General features: G+C 40.6%; 1 protein-coding gene across 3 annotated transcripts in view; it reads right to left on the bottom strand.

The window, feature by feature from the left end:
* Positions 1–26737, bottom strand: part of sema4bb (sema domain, immunoglobulin domain (Ig), transmembrane domain (TM) and short cytoplasmic domain, (semaphorin) 4Bb) — a 62740-nt gene extending 36003 nt beyond the window's left edge. The window contains exons 1-2 of one of the 3 annotated variants that reach the window (XM_063478158.1): positions 26530–26737; positions 4214–4653 (exon numbers count right to left, since the gene is read on the bottom strand). In XM_063478158.1, coding sequence (XP_063334228.1) covers positions 4214–4334 — 121 coding nt within the window. In that variant the 5' untranslated portion in view covers positions 4335–4653; positions 26530–26737. Of the gene's footprint in view, positions 1–4213; positions 4654–17991; positions 18172–26199; positions 26287–26529 lie in introns of those variants that run through there. The other 2 variants (XM_063478169.1, XM_063478149.1) reach the window with 2 other exon arrangements.
* Between the last annotated feature and the right edge of the window lie 283 nt (positions 26738–27020).

Raw genomic sequence — 27020 nt, 5'->3', positions numbered from 1 at the left:
ACACAAATGCTACAACAAAGGTGGACATCGAGGCTACGATATACCTGCTGTTTGGTCTGTCGCTTTTCGTCAGACTCGGGGACCACAGTGCTGTTTTTTTCTAACCATTTCCCTCGTTGCCGGGTTTAAAAAATGGCAGATTTGATTTTTGTGAACGAGATGCTCTCATGACTCATTGAGTGACTCCACTGGCCAGTCAAATGGTGGCATGCAGTCTTACGACATCACATTTTAGTACCTGTTCAGTTGAGTAGGTACTATTGTAGCACCTTGTACCGGCTACTATCACCTATTGGAAAACCTTGAAAACCGTGGCGAGTCGATCAGAATGGGTACTAACGGAAAAGGGGCTACTGTCAGTTGAAGCAGTTCTCCATCTGCTGAAGGTTTTGGATATACTACCCTTCTCATCTACAATCTATAATGGTCAACTTGAGAGTATGTTGGACAGTGGGCCTGGCTGGTTAGTGATGACTTTCCAAAAATAAAAGTGAGGAGTTTGTCCAGTACTGAAGAGACTGTGTCAGTGGATTGTGGGGGAAAAAAGACAAAAAAAAAAAAAAAAGAAAAAAAAAAAGACAAAGATTGCAAAATAGAATTTAGTTGGGTGGCTCGCCCAAGTATGTGTGTGACAAACACTGTAGTTAACGTACTCAAGTCTGAACTCGAATGTCTCCTTGATTAAACTGAAAAGAAAAAAAATTAAAGGACAAAAATAATCCATCTCTTCAGTGCACCTCTTCAGAAAGTACTGTCTGAGAAGCTTCTGATAACTAACAGGGATACATGCTGTATGCTTAACCATTGCTTACAGCTCCAAGTCCCATGATCTTTTGTGCTGCTCTGCCTCTGCTCAAGAACCATAATGAAAAACAGACAAGCTCTCCCTTTGCAGCAACCACAAAAACCCCTACTCACTACACATGAGAGATTAGCTTGCTCATTAGGAGAGAAGGAAGGACGAGGAGAGAGGGAAGGAGGACAAAAAGGAAGAGGGACGCTTTTCAAGGAGGAGGGCAAGGGTGCTCTCTCCAGAAAACAGGCCGGGTCCCCCTTTTCTTACAGACAATGCCAATCAGAAACGGCGATTTAAAGAGGTGACCTGCTTTACATGTTTTGCAGCAGTGGTGGAGGTCAAACAAAAGCTAGTTTATATATGAAGCATGCTAGTGTTTGTGCAAAGCTGTTGTCTCATTAAACAGCTTATAATCAGTGCCAGTGACTTTTAAATAAGACTTTCTACATGAAATTGTCAGTTGAAAAGCAGTTTTCTCACACTACTACTTATGCTCTCCAGCTGACAACCTCAATCACTCATCGTTCATGTCAAAATACATGAATTTAAAATGATGAATGCCGTGTAGAGTGAGGCAAAGTAGGGGGGAAGAAAGAAACATCAGTGGTTTGCAAAACACTCACTTGCTGGGAACCAGCCTTGGGCCAATTTAGTCTATTCAGCTCTTAGAGAAATAAGCTAAATGGCTCAAGGATGTGAAAGGTTGTTCTTGGGTATGAGAGATGCTAATTTGAGGTGGTGCATGTGAATCACAGGATGACGGCTCACTAAAGTGGCTAAAGAGGAAAGGAAACAAACCTTCTGGGGGGGAGGGGCTTCAAATTCAGGCAGGTGGTGCTTAAAGGAGCCAATATACCTCTAAACCTTTATGAACTTATGCTGTGGTTAATGTTTGACTAAACTATTTGCCTGGATGAGAACAGACAGATGAACGAATGAAACGAGAAGCTTATTTTAAGGAGCATCTTGTTGGCCATGTAAAACTACACGTTTCAACAGCTCTAATTCAGGATGCTGAAATGTGTTTAGTGAGACTTTCCTGAGAGGAGGGGAAGGAAAAAAAAAAAAAAAAAAAAAAAAAATCAGTCAATTTCCCCTGTGAGCCACATCCAAACAGCTACCTCATTTGTCACAAGCTTCCATAATGCATCAATCAATTACCAAAAAGCTGTCGGCTGAGCAAATACAGGAAAACAGCGGCATGTGTTTAAATTATGGAAGCTTAATCCACAGTTATTATAATAGGAAGTGTGGCAGTGTGTGCGGAGTAATTACATACAATGATGAAGTTGGGTGCAAAAAGGTCTCCCATTCAATCAGCGGATTTTGCCAGGAGACACATTAAGTTTATATTTGTATCATAAATTGTTTCACTCAGTCGCACATTAGCAAAAGGTCAATTAGAAGCAAAAAGCGCGGAGCAACCAAGTGCCTTTGAAGGTATGAAGCCAGACTGTATGTGCTACAGAGCATCTACTGGGCCCCAAATTGTTGCACTTCATTTGCTCTTCACTCTGCAGAGTCACGTGTTATGCATATTTTCCCCCAGTCTTTCTGTCAAGGCCCAAGAGGGGAAAAAAAAGAAAACAAAACACAAGAGAGACAGTAAATTTTGTGTGAAGTGACATCTAATATGAAAAAAACCCCTCAGGGAACAAAACTTGTAATTTCATGTATCTATGCAGAGATGTTTGTAGTGCGGTTGTCCTTAAGTTGGCATATGTGTTTCTGGGCTGGGCCTGTAGTCACTTGTGGTTTCTTACATGTATCTATGCACACACTGCTCCACAGTCTCTTTCCCTGCAGACTTGTTGCAGCTGTGTATGTTGTTTTTGCTCATCACTGATATTTATTATGTTACACTGTGAAAAACTGGCCCTGCCCCCTTTATTTACTACCGTTATGTCAGTTACATATTCAGCACATAATGTTTTCAGTAGAAACAGCTGTGCATTCTCAACTTAATACTCAATATTTTTGTCTGCTTAGGTTCAGAAGAAAGATGAAAGGAGGTTTCTCATTTCTAGGTGGTGGCTTATCATTTGCTGAAATTACAACTAATGGGGCAGATTTCTGGCACTCACTGGCTGGTTCCCAATGAGTGCCAGTTCTGTGTGAAAATGCCTTGTTGATGCCACAGGTCAAAGAAGGCCCGATTCCAGCTGACAGGAAAGCCACAGTAACTCAAGCAATGGCTTTTTACAACCAAAACATGCAGTAGAGCATCGTTGAATACTAACACATTGAACCTTGAAGCAGCAGAAGCCAACACTTCTGTCAGCTAAGAACAAGAAACTAAGGCTATAGTTCACATGCGCTCACCAACATCGGAAAAACATCGCCTCATCCGATGAGTCTCGATTTCTGTTGCAACTTTCAGATGGTAGGGTCAAAAATTGGTATTAAAAAAACAAAACAAAACAAAAACAAGCATGAATCTGTCCCAACTCGTATCAATGGTTCAGGTTGTTGGTAGTTGTGTAATAGTGTGGAGGACTTTATCCTGGCACACTTTGGGCCCCTTAGTACCAACTGAGCACTGTTTAAAACATTTTTGCTGTCCATATCAATCCCTTTGCAACAACAGTGTCTCATCTTCTGATAGCTGCTTTCAACAGGATAAGACACCCTGTCATAAAATTACTCAATATCCTATTTACAAAAGAGATTGTTTCAGACAAACATATTAACAAATACAAATAATAAACGATATCTCTCACACACACACACACACACACACACACACACACACACACACACACACACGCGCGCGCGCTCACAACTCTGTGAGCACAGAAGCAACACTCACCTGTTCTTTCAGAGGTGCAATCAGAAAAAAGCTGAAGTAAACTAAGAATGAGAAGCTGTACCAAGTCCCCAGAATAAGATAAATCAGAGTTAATTTGAACTGAATCATGCATAGCTACCCTAATGAAGTACAAGCTTAAAAATATAGAGCTGAAAATGAGGATAATAAAACCTCGGTAATGAAGTAGGAGCAAGTAAAAAAAAGAAAAAGAAAAAAAGAAGAAGCACTGTTCTGAGTTTACAGTGCTGAAACGAGTCCTCCATTTAATTCTGTTCATGTTTTATTTGCTTGATTTGCAAACCGAGACGAGCAATATTATATTTGTACTTTATTGTTGTGGCATCTGCATTTTATTTTTCCACTTTAAGCATTCTAAGAAAAAGGCTTTTAAGACAGGGTCATTTGCATCTAATATTAAAGATTTCTCTTTACATTTGGTTGTTGCAGTTTTCTTTATGAAAGGATGTAAAAAAAAAAAAAAAAAAAAAAAGGAAACCATTATGGTAATATGCACAGACCTTCAGATTTTGGAGAAATAATGTCAAAACTCACTCACAGCCACAATGTTAAGCCACAACTGGTCATTAGTGAAAACAAATTACACTTACTGTATGGGAAACTGATGCGAGGTATGACATCTTCCTCAGTGGCGATCACTGACTGGAGAAAGCTAGCCAATAGCAGTGCAGCAGCAGGAAGACAGTGGACAGTCCCAGGTAATGTCCACATGGTTGCCTGCTTGTCTAAGATAAACACGGATGTACACGGTTTGTTTTAAGATTCCTTGGAACACATTAAACTCCTATTGATGTCACAGAGGGTTATTTTCTCACTCCCATCTTCCTGCAAGTCAGAGGGGGGTGGATCGTGTCCTTGATTCGAGTCTTGTATTCCCAGTGGTCTTTACATACAGTTTGTAGCCTCTTAGTCTAGAGAAGGGGAATCCTTTCTGGATTAAAGGCTGCTGGATTTCATCTTCTCATAGTGCTCTGCGGTGGATCAGTGCTAAGCTCCAACCAGACTCCACTTAGTTAAAGTCATCTTGGATCTGTGGAAAGGAGAGAGAGAAGTTTTTTCTTTATGTGCGTTCCAACAACAGTTTAAAAAAAAAAAAGAAAAAAAAAAGATGAAACACAAGCTGGAATAACAGATCCTTATCCAGCTCCTGACGCTATAACCATAAACTACAAACGCAAAAGGACTAATACATTCAAGCAGGGGCTCATTCTAGAGGATGGTGTGGATTTTAATTCAAACAGCTGTTATTTGAGAGGAGTGTTCATTAGTTTTGCCAGCAACAACGGCATCACCCAAAAATGACCTTCCTCATCCATCTGCCCCTCAGCTTTCAATAGTGAACAAACAACCTTTTGTTTTAGTTTTTTTCCACCACAAAGAAAACTCAGCAAAACAGATCATTCAGCGCTCTAACCAGCTAAAATGAAAATACTCATCATCTGGTAGCTTGAAGGGTTTCACAAACTTAAGCCTAAGTGAATATCCAATTTGCTGTTTGAAAGACGAAACGCCTACTACATTTTTTTTTTAAATCTCTGTATTTAATTATGCTGTCAACAAATCGGTGAGAGATCCCCCTAGAAGATAATACGGGAGTCTGGCTCCAATTTTGTGGCTATGTGGGGAAATAAAAGAAAGAACAGTGACTCCCAAGACAGCCCGGTAATTTGTCATAAGAAGGTGCAATGAACAGCTTTTATTTGCTTTGTGTGAGTATACAGATCAGGAGCATGTTATGTAAATCTATACTGGTATTTTTGTGTTTAGTGGGCTGTCAGTTTTATTGAAAAGCACTTAAAGTAAGCACCAGCCCATTTGTTTCAACCCTCTGAGTTTTTTGAAACAACATCAACAGCTATCAAACCTGTCATAATTTATTTTTGTTTGTTTGAGGAAAACACAAATTGTTAACACGAGCCCAAACCTTCAAATATGAAGATGCATTATGTTTCCTTTGAGGTCACATTTATTGCAACTAGGCGTTGAAACATTTGTGCCTTTGCTAGCCAGTGACAGAAACAGTGGTCTATTATAGTCATGGTCTATTTTTATTAATTACTGCCTGCTGGTTCAAAGAGGTTATGATGAACCGGAGCTGTAGCCATGAGAAAAAAGCCCCTCTTTTCCTGTGAAATAAAATTGTATATGAGCAAGGTAGAAATTAAGTAAATGACCAGTGCAATACTTTAAAGCAGGAAATGAGCAGCTTTATGATAGCTGCGTCAGACAAAACTAACACTTAACCATCGACCGAAGCCACCTGTCCAGAATGTGGACGCCAACCTGCATAGAAGAAAGGATATTTGTGATTAACACTTTCATGTTGGTCTCCAACAACACCTGAGGAAGATGGCTTTTAAGCTCTCTCTCAGTTTACTATCTAGTTGAAACTTTGCTTGTTTACCATTTGAAACTGAACACGGGTGGCACCTTTTTATGAGTTTTTCCACTGAAAACAAAGACTTTCTTTCACCAAAAGCAATGTCATGAGAGCACAGATACTGAATCAATAAGAGCTGTGAAAAAAAACTAAGAGCCTAGACTGTTTTTGTAAGCCTGGAGAAGTATTAAATTATAAAACATACTCAGTGATTCATCCTGTTTGGTTTAACTTGTTAAATCAAAATAACCAGTTTTGTAGTTTTGTATACAGTATGCTGCAATTTCAAATTAACACAAAAAATAGAAGCGCTATGGCCGAAACAAATGATCTTTTCTAAAATTTTGACCCAGTGATGATGCGAGTTGAAAGTCCAGGGGATCACCAAAGTTATTACAACCCTGTCTGAGGTGGGGTATGCACGCTTGCAATATATTTCAGTCTTGGTCCAAGTGATGGCCTTACTGACTCCTTACAGCAATGCCGCATGCCTGTTGTACACCCAAAACAGCTGTAGATCATATATTTGCCAGTGTTTTCAAACCTAAACCAGAGTGCAAACTATTACTTGATTCTTATGAATTCACCAATATCCTGACCGGAGTACAGATACCTCCGTTCAGTGAACTCAGTAAAGCCCTTGTGTTTGATATAACATAACTCCCTACTCCTTATTGCCCAGCAGTGCTAGATGCCTCCCTGAAGAACCCACAGAGGTGGTTAGGTTTAGAAAGTAAACACTGCAGAGCACATGGCGTCTCTTGCATCACTGAAGGAACTCCCTGAAGACCTCATGCAAATATTTATGACAGCCAATAAATACAGCAGACCAAGATGAGCGTGGGACAATAAGTAGCGCCTGGGCATCTGCGGAGGTAAAGCCCAGCTGGAAAGTACCATTTTAAACTTTTGAGCAGCCTGAACATACTTTTTAACATACTCTGCTACCTGCCCAGTCTGAAGAGTGGGGAGCTGACTTGAATGCATCTGTATCTCAGTGTCACACCCTGGTCTCCCCTCCCCGGGGTCTGCAGCATCCAACTAATAGGTCTATGTCACTCTTCACTTCACTGCCAGGCCTGCTGTGGTTCTTGCTGCTCCATTGAAGCTAGCTGAGTCACTGTAGGCTGAAACATCCACCCACGGTACTCTAACATTTCCTTTTGCCTCCGGTGGTCCCTCTCATGCCTGCTGGGACAACAAGCTTGGCTGCCCAGCATCTCTTGCACACCTCAAGCCTCCATGTTCCCAGGGCACATCCTTATGTAACTGCAAGTGTTTTAAATTTTAATGAAAAGAGAGGCGTGCTGTTAGAAGTGTTTCCTGCCACTCTGATGAATTAGGAAGCTTTTAAGCAAACTCTTTAGGGCAGTAATGCATGAAAAAAATATCTCAACACACTTAAATTGACCTTTTACCACCTCAAAAATGTAGCTAATGCCCACTAAAAATTTCACCCAAATTTTAGTGGGCACCAAATAAGAGGTCATGAGTAATTTGGTTCCAATTTAATTGGTTCAGAACACATTTTACACAATCGTGTTTGGTTAATTACAGCAAAAATATTCAGACCTATCACATACACACCTAGTCGTGACTTCTACTAAAGAATTAAGCAAAAAAACAAAAACACATTTACTTTTAGTTTTCAGTCAGTTTACTCATCTGCCTCCTTACATAAATATTGGCCTCAAAAAAAGAGAAAATAAAAAGTTTGTTTTGTCTTTTTTGACAAAACTATGCCAATAGCAAGAGGCCCATGCACCCGAATAGGAAACAAGGTATCTGGGGAATCCAAGACACATGATGACTCATAAATGTTCATATAACTGGGTCCGGTGCCTGAGGAGCACTAGATGGACACTTTGCAGGCCTCAGGCAGATCAGTTCAGCCTTAATAAGGGCACGAAGGCCAAGTAAACTGATGTAATACTGCATTCATCCTCTTTTCTTTCAGATTTAAAAAAAACCCCATCATACGTAAATGCATTTTAGTCAAAGTACTCATGCAGTGTCCTAATCCAATCTGAAAAGCAATGCAACAAGGGTCTGAAGGAAAAAAAGTACTAAATATTAATAAGCATTAAATCATATTTGACAGCAAGTGCTCGACCACAGAAAGTGATCTAATTAGAGGTAACAATTATAGGATTTATAGGATTAGAATTCTATTCAACCAGAGCTGTTACAGTAAAAGTGAGCAACTATACTCAATGCCACTGGACCCATCTGGTCATGCAGGCGAGGGTCTGCTGCTCCTTGTATCTGTGAAGGGTGAATCTGGTGCCATATTGCTTAAAGCTACAGATTCATTAACCTTCTGAACCTCCCTCGAGGCTCCCTATTAATTCCTGCATCTGTTCATATGGCGAAAGGATGTGAAAGACACATTGGGCGATACACTCCGTCAGGTCATGTCGAGTTCATTGGAAAGGTAGCAGCATGAATGCTAACCATTTGGCTAGCTTTTGATTAAAAGACTGGGCTTTGTGCTAGACTACGAATTCTCAATAACTCTTCTCTGCAAAGTGACTTGTCTCACATTTGGTCTTTGGCACAAAATGAGGCACTTATGGAGATAATCAGCAGCCAGGCAGGACCTTGTGATGAGAGCAGTATGACTGAGTTTGACATGAGGGTAGATTAGGCTGCGGTCCAATCCATTAACAGTATCATGAGCACATCTAAGTGAAAGGGAACTATAAAAGCATTTTTAATTGCACAAGTTGCCATCAAATCTTATCTGTGTCCGTCAGGCCAGATTTAAGGGTGACTTTGGGGAACTGTATCCAAAACGATGTAATGACTTCTTCCAGTAACAAAAAAGGACAGCAATGTTTAAATCAAATAAATGTTAACGTTAATGTTTAATGTGACCTCTTGGGTTTAGATCACTATTTACAAAAGATTTGTGGAGCTATTATCTTGGGCAAAGAAGGCCTCAGTAGGCGACTGACAAGGCAGAGACTCCTTACTGTGTCTGTCATCATAACTCAGACTAGCAGCCTGCTTTCTTGGGCGGGTAATGCATAATTATTGCAAAAATCAAGCAGTTAAGATCGTTGAGGGAGGTACATTTTTTCCCCACCCAAATCAATGGCATGGAATCATTTTTTCAACCCAACTTGCTAGACATACCGGCAATGTTTACTTTATTTTTAAAGAACACATCATCAGATAAATAGTTAATAGGTTAAACTAACTTTAACCTTTCTGAATCTTAATGAATCAGGGGTAAAAGGTGAACTACTTTTCAAATATCCATGAGGTAAAACATTGCATGCTGTACTTTGCAGGAACATTAGGTGAAATGTTAACGCTTACTCTGTCCACCAGGGAATGGGACTGTGGGTAGCAGAAGGAAAACTTTCAGGTGAGCAGACTGCTCCCACACCAAGAAGGGAGTGCGCTAAATAAATCACGACTGGGTTAAAAATAAACCATAAGCACCCCGTGCAGCAGTTGAGACAGCACCAATTGTTTGCTAAGCTGGCAGAGCACATAGTGAATTCATCATCACAGTGACTCTGTGAGTTTACATGACGGTTAAGCATGAGTCAGCATGTCTGGATGAGGGAGCTCAGGGATAAAGATGTCAGACAACAGAGATGTGTAGACAACTGCGATGATGTCATTAATTGCAAACTACAGTAGCCTGCAAACTTGCATGTAGATATCACTCTTAAGCTACAATTACTTTTTATTAAAAACAAAAAGAAAAAGAAAAAGAGACAAGCGTATTATCCTACGCAAATTCAACCCATCTCAAAAAGGGTTCTGATCATCACCATGCTGATAAAATACTCAAACGAGGTCTGTGGACTTTTAAAAACAGGAAGTCCACACTAAAATTTGGCTAAAATCTTGAGTGCCTCTACAGTAGTGCTAAATTGTTTTTTTTCTTTCCTAGCTACTTCTATCAGAGAAATCTTCAGGATATCCTCTCTCAGAAGCCTTTGAGTGGTTTCTATATGGACAACCTCCTCATAACTCAACAATGCAGGCTTTGAAAAAAAAAAAACAAAGAAAAAAACATTTTTCCATCAAAATAGTTTTGTCTTTGCTTCTTGAAAGGAACTTCCTCTAGATCAGGGAATTGAAAGTGGACTGAAAGTAAATATTCTCAAAAGCATAAAGTAATAAAATATAAATACAAAAAGTGCATCAATGAAGGCCATCAATAAGGAGGCTTCCTCTCTGCTTTCACTTATTTATTCAACAGAAGATAAAAGAGAAAAAGAAAAACATGAACACAAAATGTTCTACTGCCTCTCCAATATAATTTCTAGCCTGCAGGTAACATGAATTTTTTTTCTTGGCTCTGAAACCAAATGGAGACCTCGGTGTCAGCACACAGAAGAGATTTTAACCTGGAATGAAATGAAAACCTTTATGCATGCGCCAACATTTTGGTCTTTAATATGGAGCAGCTGTGAACTGGGAATCCTGGTGCCTAAAGGCAAACTTCCTCTGAAAGAGCCAAATTTGTACAAACAGTTCAAAAATCAGATATGACTGCTTATCAGGACCTGTTCGTTTACTATAACTTTTTCCATTTTCTTTATGCAAATATCCATAAATGGTCGACATCCATCTCGAAAAATTGCTTCGCAGATTTCAGACCAAGCTGTTTGATACAAACACAAAGTTTGAAAAAGCAAAGAAGAGGGAAATCTAAAAAGCAATACTGACTTGTGAGCTGTAATCCACTACCTGTTCACTGTACTGGGAATCATCAGACACAACTCTCTGAGAACTGAAACTCAATTAAGTACTCAATTACTTATTCATATGTGCGATCCCAGATTGATACGAGGAAGATGACTTTTCCCTGCATGAGTTATTAATTATTCACAGAATCATCTTTGTGTTGATGACTGGCTGTAATGCATCCTGCTGTGGTATCTCCCTGCTGGATTCAGATACAAAAGGATTTTTAATGACTTTCAAATGATAAAATTACTGGAAAAACTAAGCAAATTAGGCATTCGCTGTGAAGAAAATTTGCCTGTGACCAAACAGCAAGTCCTGGTCTTCAGTTCATAACCCAGACACTTTCCATAAACCCGAAATATTCGCTCACTCATGGTTCAAACTGCCACTGCATAGAAATGAATTTAGATCAAAGCTCCTTTTTAGCGTAGCAGACACAAAGCGGACTTACTGAAAGCGCAATATACTACTTCTCAAATTTGTTAATCTGCTTTGACAATTAACACACAGAGGCAATGAGTTCAGCAAAATCCTAACCATAATAAATTATAAATGACAGCATTAATAAGACTAGTAAGCATTTATGACAGACATCTCTTGCTCGAGGTAAAGAGTAGTACCAATGTATCTGACAGTTTATGACCAAGAAGGCATGTATAGATCGCCGATTATTTGTAAAATAATCTAATCAGGAACAACTTTAAAACCATTGAGTCTTGAATATTCATGTCATGTTAACCATTTAAACATTGTTGCAACAGTCCCCGATCGTATCCGCCTCCCCCACTGTGCTCCACCCCGCATACAAAGGAAATGCTTGGAGGCATTTACCTGGCTTCCCAACTTGCTAGATACCAATCTGATCTAGTTTCAGCAGGATGGCTCAACATAAGTGTTGTCCATGAAGGTCTCCCCCGACTACCAATCTCATGGCATGAGAAACCACAGAAAACCTGCAAGAGGCTCCAGGTCAGCATCCAGACACTTAAAAGATCTTTTGGTGTGTTTTTCATCTTTAGTTTTGCTCCACGCTCTGCACAGCTTCAACCTACCTAAAAGCATTTCAGATGTGAAGCACCTGGTCTACCAATAGCAAACACAAAACAAAACCTTTTTTAAAGCGATGCAGAGCAGAAACCTGCTTTTTTGGATGCATCTGGTGAAACTGCAAGCTTTGTCTTTAGTGTATGTAAACAGCTCCAGAAGTCAAGCGACGCAACCATGCCTGATGTATTCCCCACAGTAAAATGTCCCTAAACAGGTTGTTTTAAAGTAGTAACAGAGCTACCAGAGGACTGAAGCAAAGTGCTGCAGTGTAACATGACTGGTTGGTGTTCATTTGAATCCTTATACATGCACTCAGCAGTTCATCCAGTTCTATGTGCCACACCTCCTTCTCTTATGTTAATCAGGTACCAGGCCGAGTACTGAATGTGCCTTAATTGGCTTTGCATGACCTTAAGCTACCAGCGAGATGTGTGTTAATTGTTTAACTACAGTACGTGCTCCGTTTCCATGATCCCATCACGTCTGTGTGTCAGAGTCAAAGGCATTCATTGAAATGCAGGAACCCAGTGATTTTACATCCCTGAGTGGCATCTATGAGGCTACTTACTGGAATTGTCTTTCTGTGACATTTATTCCAACATGCTACATCCACAGAGTGTTGAAATTACACCATGATGTGACAACGCTTCAAGTCTGATCCAAAGCTAGAATTGGCTCTGAGGAATATTCAAACCCCCTTTTTACATTAGTGTACATACTGCTAAGCTTTGCCATGCAGGAAGTAGCAATTATCATTTCAAACGAGTGAGTGAAGCAGAACTGGCAGAGGAGATAAGTGCTTAAAGGAGAGTAAGGGTCACCTTATTCCCTCTGATACAGACTTGCCCTTGCCTGAAATTATTCAAGCCTGACGGGGAACGGTGGGAGATCAGTTCTTGAAAAACTTGCAAACCGTCAATAATGAGCCGTGCGTCAGTCAGAGCGCAGTGTGATAGGAGGCATAATTTCTCTCTCTTGACACAGTCCCAATACAGAAACTACAGGAAAATTTGGAGACATGAAAGCTCTTATGATGATAAAAATTTAATAGAAATTTTTCCCCCTTCAGTCCACTAAACTACAAACTGTTTATTGTGTGCTTCTGTGTTGAAAAGCTCACCACACTTTACCCTAATGACCCATTTAGACTAATATGGTGTGCTGATTAATCAGGAAATCCTCACGATTACAGACTAACAATGTGGCCTGGAAGACTGAACAACAAAAATAGAGAAAGAATTTTACGTTCCTACTTGCTTGGGGCTCTTGACTGCTTAGTTGACAGAACTAAGTTTAATGATTGTCCGAAAACATTAGCAGTGAGGGGAAAAATCCTTTCAATTGTTTTCCAGTGCCTGTGGCCTCCCTCTGATTTTGCAGCCCAGATATGTGAGGCACACTGGTGCTGTGAAAGTTGCCCATGGCCACGACGCACAACAGCATCTTATTCATCTGCTGGGTCGATGACGATGTCAGTCAAGACTGTGAACAAACTCTGTGGTGTCACAAAGGAAAGTTGAAAGTAATTTAGAGTCATGCAATCGCACAATAGAGGCCTTTCTGAGGTCTGGACCATTTCTTATTAGCATCACAGTTCATCTGCTAATTACACCATCAAATCCAAAGGATTGGCTATCCATACTGGGCTATTCATCTCATGACTTACACGTCAAAGTGGTGGGAGGGAGTGGGGTGCACGATTAATCCCCGTAGTTAAACCGATGTGAGGACTCATTTCCTTACATGATTTGACAAGCAGAGCAATAGGATTTAAAAGCATATCAGATGACTATATTATGTTTCAGGCTCCACTTCACCTCGTCAGACCCAAACTCACATCAGCGTGCTCAGGTAAGAACTTCGATGACCGTGACCAAAAGGCTTGACCACAAAACTGTTCTCATTACTCATTCCAAGTGGAAACATGACACAGTTTGTCTGAGTCATTTGTCAGGTTTGCCGCTTCGAGACAGTTGGCTGTTGACTCTCAGCAAACATCTGGACTTCAAAAAGAACAACTGAAGCAGCACTGCTTTGTTTACCATCAGGCGTGAGCTCTGTCTTTGTCTTTGCCAGCAGTTGTAGCCAATAAAGGAAGTAAAAGGTCAACAGTTCTGTCCCTCTGGGCAACGGTCCTACTGATAATAGTGGAGACTTGGAAAAAGTAAGGGAATGATATCATAATGCATTTGGAATTCAATAATCATTTATAGGGAAATAATTGGAAACGATCTAAAAGACTGCTAACAAAATGGCAAAATCAATTCTTAATTAAGGAGTGTACAAAAATTGCTTGGCTGGGGAGTGAAGGCCTGGGAAAAAAATAAAATAAATAAAATCCTGGCATCATTAATATTTTCTTTAGCCTCAATTTAGTCATTGGACTTACTGCAACAACCTCCCTCTGCCTTTCACAAGGCTACTACTACTACTACAATAATAATGATCATTATAACGTCATTTAATACCACTCAAAACAAAATTAATACTCCTGAATATATTAATTTAACAACAGCAAAGCCCTGTACAGCACATTAAGATAACCTTTATAATCATAAAAGAACTAGTAGGCCAATTTGTTTAACTATTTGCTTAAAGTGAAGTTATTGAGCACCATTTGTCAAATTCTGCCCATTATGACACAAAAAGCATGTCAGATTTTCTTTCTGTTTGGAAACATTTGCAAACGTTAATCTGAGAAATACTGCACATATTTTAAATCCAGCATTGTTTACATTAGTTGTTGTTTCTTTATGCTCCTCCATTTTTACTGCCTTTGCTGCACTGCTGTACGTGTCCGTGTGTAACCACCACCTGTTGAAACAAGAGGCCTGTACACAACAGAAGGATCTTCTGTTATCCTGATAACTTCAGGGTTAACCTTGGCTTTCTGTTCTGCGAAGGGGGTTCATTACCTACTGGAGTATATCGCTATAGCAAGCAGCGTCGGGTAACGACGCAGTATGGCGGTTTTAATTTTTGTGAACAAGACGCTCTCATGACTCATGGAATGATGCTATTGACCAGTCAATCCGTGGCATTCAGACCGAAGACGTCACATTTTAGTACCCGTTTGGATCGCTTGGAACACCGGGGGAGCAGGTAGTGAAAAAATGGCAAACCGTGCCCAGTTGATCAGAGTAGGTACTAATGGAAAAGGGGCTTAAATGAGGGGGAAAAAAAGAATCAAGAATCCAAACATGGGAAATAAAACAAAAACAGCTTATACAAAGAAAAACAAAGCAAAACGGTACAATTCCCCTCCTCCTATTGTGCCACTTTACACCTACAAATACCGGTCATAAAGGTCCTCACATAAAGGAGTTTTCTTCCTTATTGAGTGCGCAGCACTTTTTCATTATTTAGGAAAAGGTGAGGTTTATATAACCTAATAATATGGGTCTCTGGTAATTTACTATATAAATAAATACTGGATCTCAGCATTCCAGGCTCTCGACATCGTAAGTCTGTTTTCCATTACAAAGTCACTGTTTATATTTTTCTCCACACTTCTTTCAAAATAAGAGAAGAAAAATGCAGAAGACGTTCATTTGTCTCTGGAGGAGAGCACCACGTTACATAACATGTTTCCATTCAAAGACAGCTACCTTAGTTAAACCCTCGTGGAAGTCAGAGAGCACTTCTGATGAACTTGTCAGACAGATGCAGCCAAGTGGTATAAACCTTCCTTCAAAATAAACCTGAGTAGCTCGACATGTATTATCCAACATGCTTTTGCAATTCTGCCCCCAAACAGAGTTCAACAGGGGTCTGCAACTGCTCAGTTTTATAACAGAAGCATGAGCACAAACTTGGATTACATCTACAGAATTATCAAAGACTTGCTACGGAAATGTTACAGGACTATATCGACCTCAAGAGGCTTCATTCGCACTGTCTGCCATGTTTGATCTTCAGGATAAACAGTGGAAAAACACCAAATATAATAAATGCCATGAGACATAAGCAAGTACCTGAAGCATTTGTCAGTAGTGGTACAAATCTCTTTAATTCTCAAGCTCTGTGTGATAGATGAACAGGCATGACAGCAGTCTGACTTGAATTAGTGAAATGCAGATAGAACACATGTTTTTACCATCAAAACCAGATTTGTTTATGAAAGCAATGCCAGAGTATAAAGCAGCAATAAATGAAGAAAATCCAATTTGCTGAAGAATTTCTGGCTCATCAGAAAAAGCCTCAGAAGTGTCACCTGCATTCATAGTCTTCTTTTGACCCAACATTGAAAACCCCTGCAGGGCCTGGCCAGCCTTTCTACACGACCTGCAGGTCATACTGAATATGAATGGCCTAGCAAATGGCAGGCGAAGCTATGCAAGGACACAGCGATACAGTCAGCAAAAAGGTCTAGAGCCAAGTTTTAGTGAATGCAAATGCGAACCATTAAAAAGAAATGTGAACTTATCACCAATGTACAAAAGCACAGTGTGACTTTTCACAGTTTGTGTAGCATTAACACTCAAAGAATTCTCACAAATTCCTCAAAGGGAGGTGCTGTTACTGCCAAATGTTTACGTGGCAAAACATCAGCAAAGCAAACCATGCATATTAAACAAATTTATGTTTAGGACAGAGAAACTCTTTTCTGTCTTCTGCACAAACTTAACTGGGCTGATGAAAAGGCAGCAATGGCTGGCTTAACATCTACCCTGTCGCTGGGTGCGATCTGGCTTCGGCCCAGCAAAATGACTGTGTTCCCACATCTGGGGCCTCTCAACACGCAAGTTCCCATCAGTTTGCCCTGAACAAATCTAATCCCTCTAGACATGATATGGAACATCACTAACCTTCTGAGGGTTAAAAGCAACAGAGTGTCTCCTCTCCTGGGTCTCCACTTGCCCTCCCACTCGTTTACCACAACCTCTCCACATGCTGACCATTCCTCTGAAGTTGTTATAGTGGGTGGAGTGCTGGGTGGAGAGTGTGTGTGTTTTGAGTGTTTAAACGTGTGGGTGGGGGTGTGCTTATGCATGAGTGTCTATGCGTTTTAGAGTAAGACACAGAGGATAAGATGGGAAGAACACATTATGATGCTGCTGCATGTGCTCCTAGAGGGAACGTTTCTTCAGTTTGTTTACAGTATAAACGCTAGAGCCCATCAGTGTTAGTTCTTGATACAATATCACACAGAGACGAAGAACAGCACAGCCCTGAAGGGAAAACTGCTCCACTGGTCATTTACAGTCTTACTCTAGTAAATCATATCAGTAAAATCTAAACTCTGAAAGTCGTCTGCTCTCACATGCATCATAACCACCAGATCTGATCCAGCAGTTCAGGATAAAAAACCCGCCTTTTCTAAGAAATCCCTACCAAAAACAGAGGAAATGGGATGCTTTATCTGCGGTCAAACTGTGTTTGGTTCATAGAAATGCAAAGTGATACAGGAGGTATGTCAACACAGTCTCCAACATGCCAGAGGAGATAAGAGGAGGGGGCTATTTGGACGAGAATAACAGGAAAGGTGTCATTAAGCAAGTGTAAAACCGGACAGAATCTACTCCAAAACGACTCCACGTGGTATTTACAGAAATGAGTGACTGATCGAGACTTAGAAGCAACACTTTTCGCCCGATGTTTGGTGAAAACAAAGCAGAGTCAGGTCATCAGAACGGTTTCTGGTTCGTTTTTTTATTGGGTTAAATGGAAATAGCAGCTGTCTACCCACATGTGCGACAGAAAACACAAGAGGCCAAGTCCAGCGGCTCTCTCTACACCTACATACAACATACTGCTTTTACAACAATCCAAAAAACCCTTTCTAAAGCTGCAATGCAAAGAATTCGCATGTTTGATCAAAAATAATTAATATTTGGGGCATTCTCTTTAGGAATAAACGGAAAATGTGCATGGCATGAGTCAGCACCGTGATGAGCAACAAAAAAATGTAAACAAGTAGAAAAACATGCAAACTAATTTTTAAAGCGACAGAAATAATAATAACAATAATAATTAAAATGCAACAGTAACCTACACCATTACATTAAAAATCCCAGTTGCCTTTAAGGACCCCATCTTACAATAAACTACCTAAACCAAACAATTAAAATTCACACTTATGTCCAGGACCACAAATGTCCGCAAAGATTTTTTTCCTCTAATAAAACATTATAAAACTGTCCCCCTGCCTCTCATTTCTTTTCGTTAAAGGTGTTTAAAGTGGAGACAGGCAACAAAAAGTACGAGGAAGGCACAAAAAGACCTTACCATCCACGAGCTGCAGAGTAAAGACCTCGGTTACAGCTGAAATCTTCACGGTCACCGGAACAACTGTCGAAAAATGGACCGATGTATCTTCTAAATCCGCAGTAAAGTGCGCTTTAACGCGTAGGTTATTGAGTCCATTAACTCGTCCGTGAGGCGAAGTCCATCCTCCGTGCGTGTAAAGACGAGCCTCCTCTACTACAAACTAAAGGCTGGTCGCTTTCAAGCATCCAAACTTTAGCTCCTCCCACAGCACACGCACACTGCCTGCAACCATTGAGTGCTCAGCAGGAGTCTGCAGCACACATGTGCGATCACCTCCGGTAAAACAAAGGGAGAAAGATGTCAGAGGCGTTACAGCCGCCCCCTCGATCATGGAGTTTACAATTACTACGGAAAAAAAATTAATATTTACGTGTAATGCAACAAAATCTTACTATAAACAGCTGGATTATTTGTTGCCAAACGCTGAAAATGTTCTATCGACAGTTTAATTGGTGTATATTGTATATATACATATTGTAAGTATTAAGATATTTTTTGGAGTGAGACATAGGGACTTAAAGGGACGTCCAAACCATCAAAACATCCGTGGAGTTAAAAAAGGAATAATTACAAAATTCCCAGCAAAAAACAAAACAAAAAACAAGGTAGTGTATGAACTGAATGCGGGGTGGACCACGTGATTAACACTTTAGAGTAACTGAAAATTGAGCTGTGGCTCACGTCTAAATAAAAGTATATTGAATGTATTTTCTACTATAAGGCTTAAGAGAAAGTGAAGAGAGAAGGACCTCCATTACAGATTTCTTTGTGGAAAGAAAGTTTTCCTGCTCTGCTGTGTTGGGTATCAATGTTTCTCTTCTCAGGGCAACCCTGAAGCCATCAAACAATGAGTGACAACTGAGAGGGTCCGCCACAAAGAGAATTACAGGGGATTATGTACAAAGGCAAAGACCTGAGCACAACAAGACTCAGCCATTCATGTAATCTCTTTTTGCAGCAAGAAAGGGGTAAAAAGAACCGTGGACTCCACTCATCAAATTTTCCTCTAAGGCTCTAAAACAACAGACAGCATGTTTGTCCCTTCTGCTGCACGCAGGACATCCAATCAAAATGATCACTTAGGAGCGGGGACATAAATTAAAGTCATGCACAGCACACCACCACCATTCATGCCCGCAGGGAGGAAGATAACATTAATAATTAGTCTCCAGTGCCTTGCTTTCAGTGACATGTGGCTATGTGAGAATTTGTCAGATTTCCTGAGTGTTAACACAAAGAAATGTGATGGAGAGTGCTCCAGGCTGCATCCGATAGCTCAGCACGACACAGTCCTGACACTTTATCCTCCAAATGTTGTCAATCTCCTACTGGTTTTGCGTGACTGTGCCACAGATAAAGGAGAGGCCAGTGACCCCTCAGCATAAGCAGACACACACACACACACACACACAGAAGAATAACTGCAAGCGAGGGTTGAATCACTGATACAAGCCCATTTTCTCTTTGGCTTTCTGTCTGTCTCTCTTTTGCTTTTTGACTGTACAGATGTCTCTTTCTATCGTATGGTTTCTGATAGACACACAACAAATCAAAGTTGTTCTTCTTTATCTGCTGAGACCTTAGTAATCCCTCAAATTCAAACAAGGATTACTAGTGAGAAGATTAACATCTTTCAACTCGTGCAAAAGTCAGGCTGGAAACAACAGGGGGTGGCCATACCACTCAGCAGTGCGAATTTCTCTAAAACAGGCAGAATTTACTTTTCTCTTTTCACTCTTAAATCATTGATGGCAAGAAAATCTGTTACCGACTTCTGTGAAAACATACATATGTTTAACAATCAGGAGAGAAAATTAGTCTCTACTTTCTACTGGCAAAAACAGAAAAAATTACATTGCCATATTGGTACTCACAAACAGAAAATGCAGCAACAAGATGCTGAAGCTGAGTAGCTCTGCAGCTTCGAGTAAACCACTTTGATATGATTATAGCCTTCTGGTAATGACCATACTGGAGTCTATTTGAAGCAGTTTACACTTTGCACAAATTACTTCTGACTTTGACAAAAGCCCAGTTGTTGATCACATCATCCTTAATCTGCTGCTGCACTCAAATAATATCCCCTTGTGGTGGCACGCGAACTTGAACACAGGGAGCATACAGCAGCTATTCATATTAAGGTCACGGCCACCGTGGAGCTTTTATTGGGGTTAAGTAAATGACAGACAGTCAGATGTGGATTTTCACCCAGTGTTTTGTGGATTTACTCACCAAACAAAATCTCTAAGTAGCGCAGCTCACATAAAGCCAAGCTTGTGTCAGTGAGTTTATTAGATATTTTCGTTGATAAATATTTCTAAGTCATATTTAATACAGCTACCTGTGGAGGCAGGGGAAAGAAACTGTTTTGTTTTTAAAGATAGTCACAAGACCAGTAGCATACTGGATTCACTGCAATTTAATTTGTACAGAAATTCATGGTAAACTTGCAACCATCAGCTAAATTGGGAATGTCTGATGACTTAGCATTTGTGGGTAACAGCCAATGTCTCAATGCTTCAGGCACAGCTAGGGACTGTGTAATAGATGAAAAGCCTCTGGGTCTGAAAAGTAAAGCCAAAACAGAAGTGACTAAGGTCTGGAGTCTTTCTAGTGGTCAGCAGGGGGCGACTCCTATGATTCCAAATAATCAGGTTGAATGGAAATGATGGACGCCAATATTCCAGCCCAGTTAACCATTCCTAGCGAGTTTATGGCCTTAGTGTTATTTTCAAGTGTTTCACTCGTTAAAGTGTCCTCCATTTCTCAGTTAGAGAAAACTTGATCAGCATTTGATTGTACAAAAAAAGACACCCAGGAGTTGGCTGTTCAGTTTTTCCAGTTATTATTTTAACATGGTCGCATCAGGTTTCACCAAGCTTGTGACGTTCAAATGCCCAACCCAGGTAGCTGTATTCATCTTTTGTATGAATGGGTGAAGCTGGTGGATATCCAAGCCAGTGTGCTGCTCATTGTTTCCAAACAGATACATTTAAAAAGCAAACAAAAGCTCAGTCTTTGTCAGATAATAGCCAATAGCATATTGAGATGGCATTTCACCAAATCTCCCCGGCTTTGCTCTCCACACATACAGTTTACGTGCACGCAACTAAAGATATCACTGCTGTGTCTATGTACATAAAAATAGCAGTATAGCTGTAGTAGCTGCTAGCTGGCTGTAAACTTGCAGTATTCTTGGTAAAATGAGGAACGATTTTGTGACACTAGCCATAAGGTACACACTTTTTAAGAGTAGGGAGCAGATGGAAGAGTGCCTGGAGAACTGAAGGCAAGCTCTGGAGAGAAGAGAAATGAAGAGGAATGGAAGTTGGCAGAAGCAAGACAGAATCCAGGAGTACGTGTGTCCGAATGGGAGGGAGGTAGAAATGTGAGCGTGCAAGGAGAAGAGGCAGTGCAGGTGGATGGGTTTAAATACTAGGGAGGGAGGGGTCAACCATCCAGACCAATGAACCGTGCATGAGAGAGGTGAAGAATAGAGTGCAGGCAGGATGGAGTAGGTGGAGACAAGTATCAAGGGTGATTGGTGATGGAAGGACAGCAGCAAGAATGAAAGGTAAGATTTATAAGACAGTTGTGAGACCTAAGATAAGATGTATGATTTGGAGACAGGGGGCAGAGCTGGATGTGGCAGAGTTGAAGATGTTAAGATTTTGGTTAGGAGTGAACAGGAGAGGCAGGATTAGAAATTATTGTATCAGAGGTGTAGCTTGGGTCGAGTGGTTTGGAGACAAAGTAAAGGGAGCAGCTAAAATATGAATTTTTCAGTAGCTTCAAAGTCAAACTGAAGGCGTGCGCTCACCTGCTGGATGCCATGTTAGTGGGAACTATCCAGTCCATGTGTTCCTGCACAGCTAACGGCACTAACACTCAACTCCATGTCCTGATCTTGTTGAGCTCTAACAGACCCCGAAATACCCCCACATTTCATTCAACCGCTCTTTAAACTGATGATTGATGACTGCTGATGACAGCACTCAGGTCTGAAAGGTTCCAATTTGCTTCTTCTATAAATGACCCTGAGATGTGTTGTTTTGACACTTTGGTCATATATCAGAGATAGCGATAATGTGAGGTTTTGTACCTGTAAGCAAGGGGAAATCGTGCTTGCTGTCTCCATGTTTTTCTTCCTTTTGGATATTCCTTCTTTCTTACATGAATTAATATTTCTGAGACCAAACGTTTGTTTGTTAGCGATGAGAAACAATTCTCATACCTGAATTTTCCACATGGTACAAGGACCCCGAACCAAAATCACTTGCCATAATCTATATAACAAAAAAAAGCAAAATAGCTAAAATAAAACTTGTTAGTTTTTGCCAGATTTTTTGTTTAATGGTGACCCACTTTGCAGATAAGAGCATTTAAATAATATGACTCAGGAGCTTGACAACTTTGCGCAAGCTAAAGGCTAACACTGGCTTATAAATGTTTTCACACTGTCAGTTTTAACCTGTTTATAATGTTAGCGATCTTACTTTAGTGTGCGTGTTTGCATGCTATCAGAAAACAGACAGCCTGATGACTAAAGGCACATTTAAATACAGCTGGTCTTTAAGAGCGTAGCCACAAGCGGTTTGCTTAGCTTTACGTAGACTGCCATATTTGTGGTGTTGGTCCCTTTTGCACCCCTCCACAATCGAACACACAGACGTGTTTATGGTGACAGGAAAGATAATTAAACATGAGATGCAAATCGTGCCATCAGCTATAATTGGCTTGTCCTTTCATTCTATACATGTTCAATTATCTCAGCGTGAGGTTTTGGTTCATCCAAATAATTAAAGCTTAGAGATTTACCAGCTAGCTTTGTCACCTTAAGAATTAAGGTCTGAAACAAACAACCTTCATATCAAGGTAAATATCACAAAATAAAGCCCCCAAATAATGTGAAAATGTAAAGTCAGCAAAGTAAGCAGCCTATCTATGGATTCACGTTATGACATTTCTGCTCCAGAGGTCAGTACACAACAGAAAAATTATACACAAACACAGAGAAAGCCAAAGAAAGGCAGATGAAAAGAGTGAGGCAAGTGGTAAAGATTTCAAAATGGACTCAAACTCTTGATGCTACGAGCCCATACTGGAGCCAGCTGGACTGTTTGGGTACCTTTTTATTCACTAATGAAATAGAAGCAATATCTGTCTGACAGGTTCAGAAGAAGGAATGACATGAGGTGATAATATGAATTCTGTAGGATGTTATGAGATTAATGCTGCTTAATGTGGTTTGTTTTTCCCCTGAGGGCTGGAGGGAAGTGATGTCACTCACGGTCAGCCCAATTTAAATGAACATGGTGGTGTGTGTGTTTGCTCAGTCTTCTTTGTCTGGCTCTTTCTTCGTGGTTTTGAAGCTGGTGCCGCAGCAGGAGGGCATAGGTGAAGGTCCTGCACAGCTGCAAAGCGGAAAGGGGGAGGGTGGTGGAAGAAAGCCTCCAGGCAAAGAGAAGGAATGAATAAGTTTGGATTTTTTAAATGAAATTTCCAGCACAAATAATGATTACAAAAATGAGATTAAGTATGCTATGTCATTAAAGTGCAATACCATTAAAATTATAAAATAGCTTTTTTGGGGGCCAAATTTTTGTGATTCCTCTCTGGAATTAAAGAGCAGAAAATCAAAACTTGGAGCTGCAGTGTTTTCTGTGAAGCTCTGTGGAGGTTTGAGGAATGCGAAGAAAAACAGCTCATTGAAAACAGAATGAAATTTCAGTCAGCTGCTTGGACGGCAAAGATCTAAGCAATCCAGGCAAGTTTTCAGGCTGTTTAGTTTTTAAAAAAGTGAAAAGTATAGATAAGGTGGATTTTCAACTGTTAAACAAGGATCATCCTCTATATTTTGCTTTGATTGCAGCTTTCTGTTCTGTGTTTAGTCTGTGCTGAACCACTGCACAGTGCCAGGTAGCATTACGCTTTAGACTATGTCATTTTGCAGACCCACAGTCCCCCTAATTACCAATAGGGTTAGATTGCAGACAAGTCTGAAAGTTTGTTTTTAATTTGTTGAAATTCTGTTAGTGAAATCCCGTATGTGTGGCATTTGCTAGACAGTTTAAGTTTGCTTCGATATTACTGTAGAGAAAGAAAGTTTCCACTTTAGAATGGAAGAACCAGAGCAGCTGTCATGTTTTTTTCCCCCTATAACTAGGCCCTGCATCATCACGTTTTATTCTCAGAAATATTTGTGGTGCCCCTGTTTAGAGCAAATGGAAAAAGACAATTGAGCACTTTGGAAAAATAAAGAGAAATAATCAGTTTACGTAGAGGCCCGTGTTTAGATTGTGCTACAGAGGCTAACACAGTCTGCACTACAAATGTAAGAACTATGTGAATCATTTTCTTGCTTTAATTAGAATCCAAATTGGTTATACCGTTGGAAGAGTCAATGAACTATTGACTGAATTGATCTTTTTAATTTGCTAGTTCATCAATACTTTACATTGAGTTAGCATGCCTTCATTTTCGCTCCGGCCTACTGGTTTGACGTCAGTGAGCCCATTGAGGGCAGATGCAAAATTAACCAGTTGAATCAGGCCAGCAATGTTCTGCAACTTCAACTCCACATTACAGGAAGTAATGCTCCAAAGTCAGAAGTTGTGCCAAAACATGTTAAACAAGAGAACTCTCGCAATCAGAGAAAGATCTAATAATTTAAGAACTCCTTAGGGAGATAATTAAAATGTAAACTCTCTGCCAAATTGAATAAGTGCAGCATGGCTGCAATCTCAGCTCCTGGTCTTCCTTTTAAAGGCTTTAGGAGACTGGAGAGACACAGTGTCTCTTGCTGTCTGTAATGAGATTCAAACAGTAAGAAATCAATAAACTATCTTAGTATGACCACACACTAACCTTTCAAGCACCAAAATAGTGCTTCACTGGCCAATAGGAACCAGCTCTGCACACTTTCTTATTGCCTAGTGGTTTATTTGTTTTTTTTTTTGCTGGACCACCATTTTAATTACTTTTCATTTATGCCTACAGAGGCTATGTCAGAGTTAAACAGCCTCGAGGAGGAGCTTTTTCATGTGCTAATCTTCGATTAAAAAACCCACCAATATATTTGCACACTGTTCCATGAGGGACTGTGGAGATTCTGAATAAGGTCAGCTGACTTTGGAAATATCTTGGATGAGTTTCTTCTTTTCCATGTGGTCATAACTGCAATCACAATAAATACAGAGGGAGCTGAAAGGCATAGCAAAGCTAATTTGTTTGTTGGCTAATTGAAGAACAGCATGCAGATTATTGAGCTTGGAAAATATATTGTTTGGTTTACAGCTAGTGAGCTGGTGGCATTTGATGGATAACACTTCCCTCCAGATTTTCTAGATATTTGTTTTGAAATATGGATCCCATCATTGTACTACCAACTAAAAAGAATGAAGACACTCAAAAAGGAACCATCATTTACAGTGAAATGGAACAAAAATGAATCATGTCTGGCTTTTTTAGCCCACTACGTGCAACGCTGAAATGGAAACACATCTGGATGAATTAGTTATGAGAGTGCCCACATGTGAACTAGCCCAGCCCTATAAAATATTAACATTTCAACACACTAGATTTATAAGGTAAGGTTGCGGTGCAATACAACACAGAATAGGAACTAGTCAAACTTGACTAAAGAAGAAAAATGCACCAGTGATTTTCATTTCACTCAGTTCCATTATCATCAGTGTGTCATTTAGCAGTCAAAAGCCTTGGCAATAATAGAATTACTATTCCTATTAGACTCAGTGTCATTGAGCTTCACAGTGAAAGAGTCTAGTGCACATAATAGGAAAGGATAAGACAGTGAGAGCATTGCAAGTCTCTAAATGTCAGAGGTGCTCAAGTTCGCTCCACATGAACACACCCAGTTTTGTCAGCAACACAAGCAAAACAGTCTATGTAAATAATAACACTTTACTTTTATTGTAGCCAGTATAGCTAGCACTAATCAGAACAAAATAAACCCTCGCAGCAACTTAACCCAGTACCAGATTTGCATTTACATTCAAACCGCTTTTTTCCCCTCCTTTGTTATCTCAAACCAGGTGACTGACAATTCTCACAGAGGAAATCACATCACACACACAACACCCTGGAGCATATTTAGGTTTCCTAATCCAGGCTGCACATGCACACATATGCACACAAATTTCTCACCTCTCTGGGAGCTGACGTCCACATGCACCTCACTACGGCTTCAAGCACCTTACTAGGATACACACGCAACATGCTGAGACCCTGACCAAATACAATCTATTGCCATGGCACCCGGTGAGAGGTGACCGGTATCTGTAGTAGCTGAGCAGCCTCACAGCACTTCATTACTCCAAGCACAAACTCAGCTGCGAGCGTCTCCTCCAGGCTGCAGTGGCAGCAAAGCCTCCCGGTGTTTGTCCGTCACTCTCTGCAGAACAAAACACCGTCCCTCCATCCTTTTGTCTTATTGTCAACCACAATCGCCGGCTGTCATGAGAGAAAGGGACTCACCGTGCTTGCCCCCCACTGTGGAAGAACAGGAGCCAGGTGGAGCAGCAGAGGCTGCAGCGGCGGAGGAATCCCCCTGGTAGTGTATGTGTAAGAGTGTGTGTGAGAGGGAGCATGGAAGTGTGTGTGTGTGTGTATGTGTGCATGTGTGTGAGTGTGTGTATGTGTGTGTGCGCGTATGCAGGGAGTCAGAGCTGATCCAGCAGATGCAGGCGGGAGCCACCAATAGAATAAGGAAGAGGGAGAGGAGTGTGTGAGAGGAGAGAGAGGGAAAGACAGCAGAGGAGGGGTCTGGTAGCATTACATCATAGACTAGGGAATGGTAGGTTTGCAGGGGGTGGACTACGGGTGGGGGAAGGTGTGTGTGTGTGTGTGTGTGTCCTTGTGTTTGCGTTCGTGTCTGCATCACCGTATATTCTCCCTCTGCAGCAGACCACACGATGATTAAAGATTGTGTCCATTCTGCATGCAGTGCAGTGTCGTCATGGTGCCTG

Source organism: Pelmatolapia mariae, linkage group LG1 (genome assembly GCF_036321145.2).
Source record: "Pelmatolapia mariae isolate MD_Pm_ZW linkage group LG1, Pm_UMD_F_2, whole genome shotgun sequence".
In the NCBI taxonomy this organism is placed as follows: domain Eukaryota; kingdom Metazoa; phylum Chordata; class Actinopteri; order Cichliformes; family Cichlidae; genus Pelmatolapia; species Pelmatolapia mariae.
The sequence above is the reverse complement of the archived record's forward strand: the minus strand, read 5'-3'. Positions and strand labels throughout refer to the sequence as shown.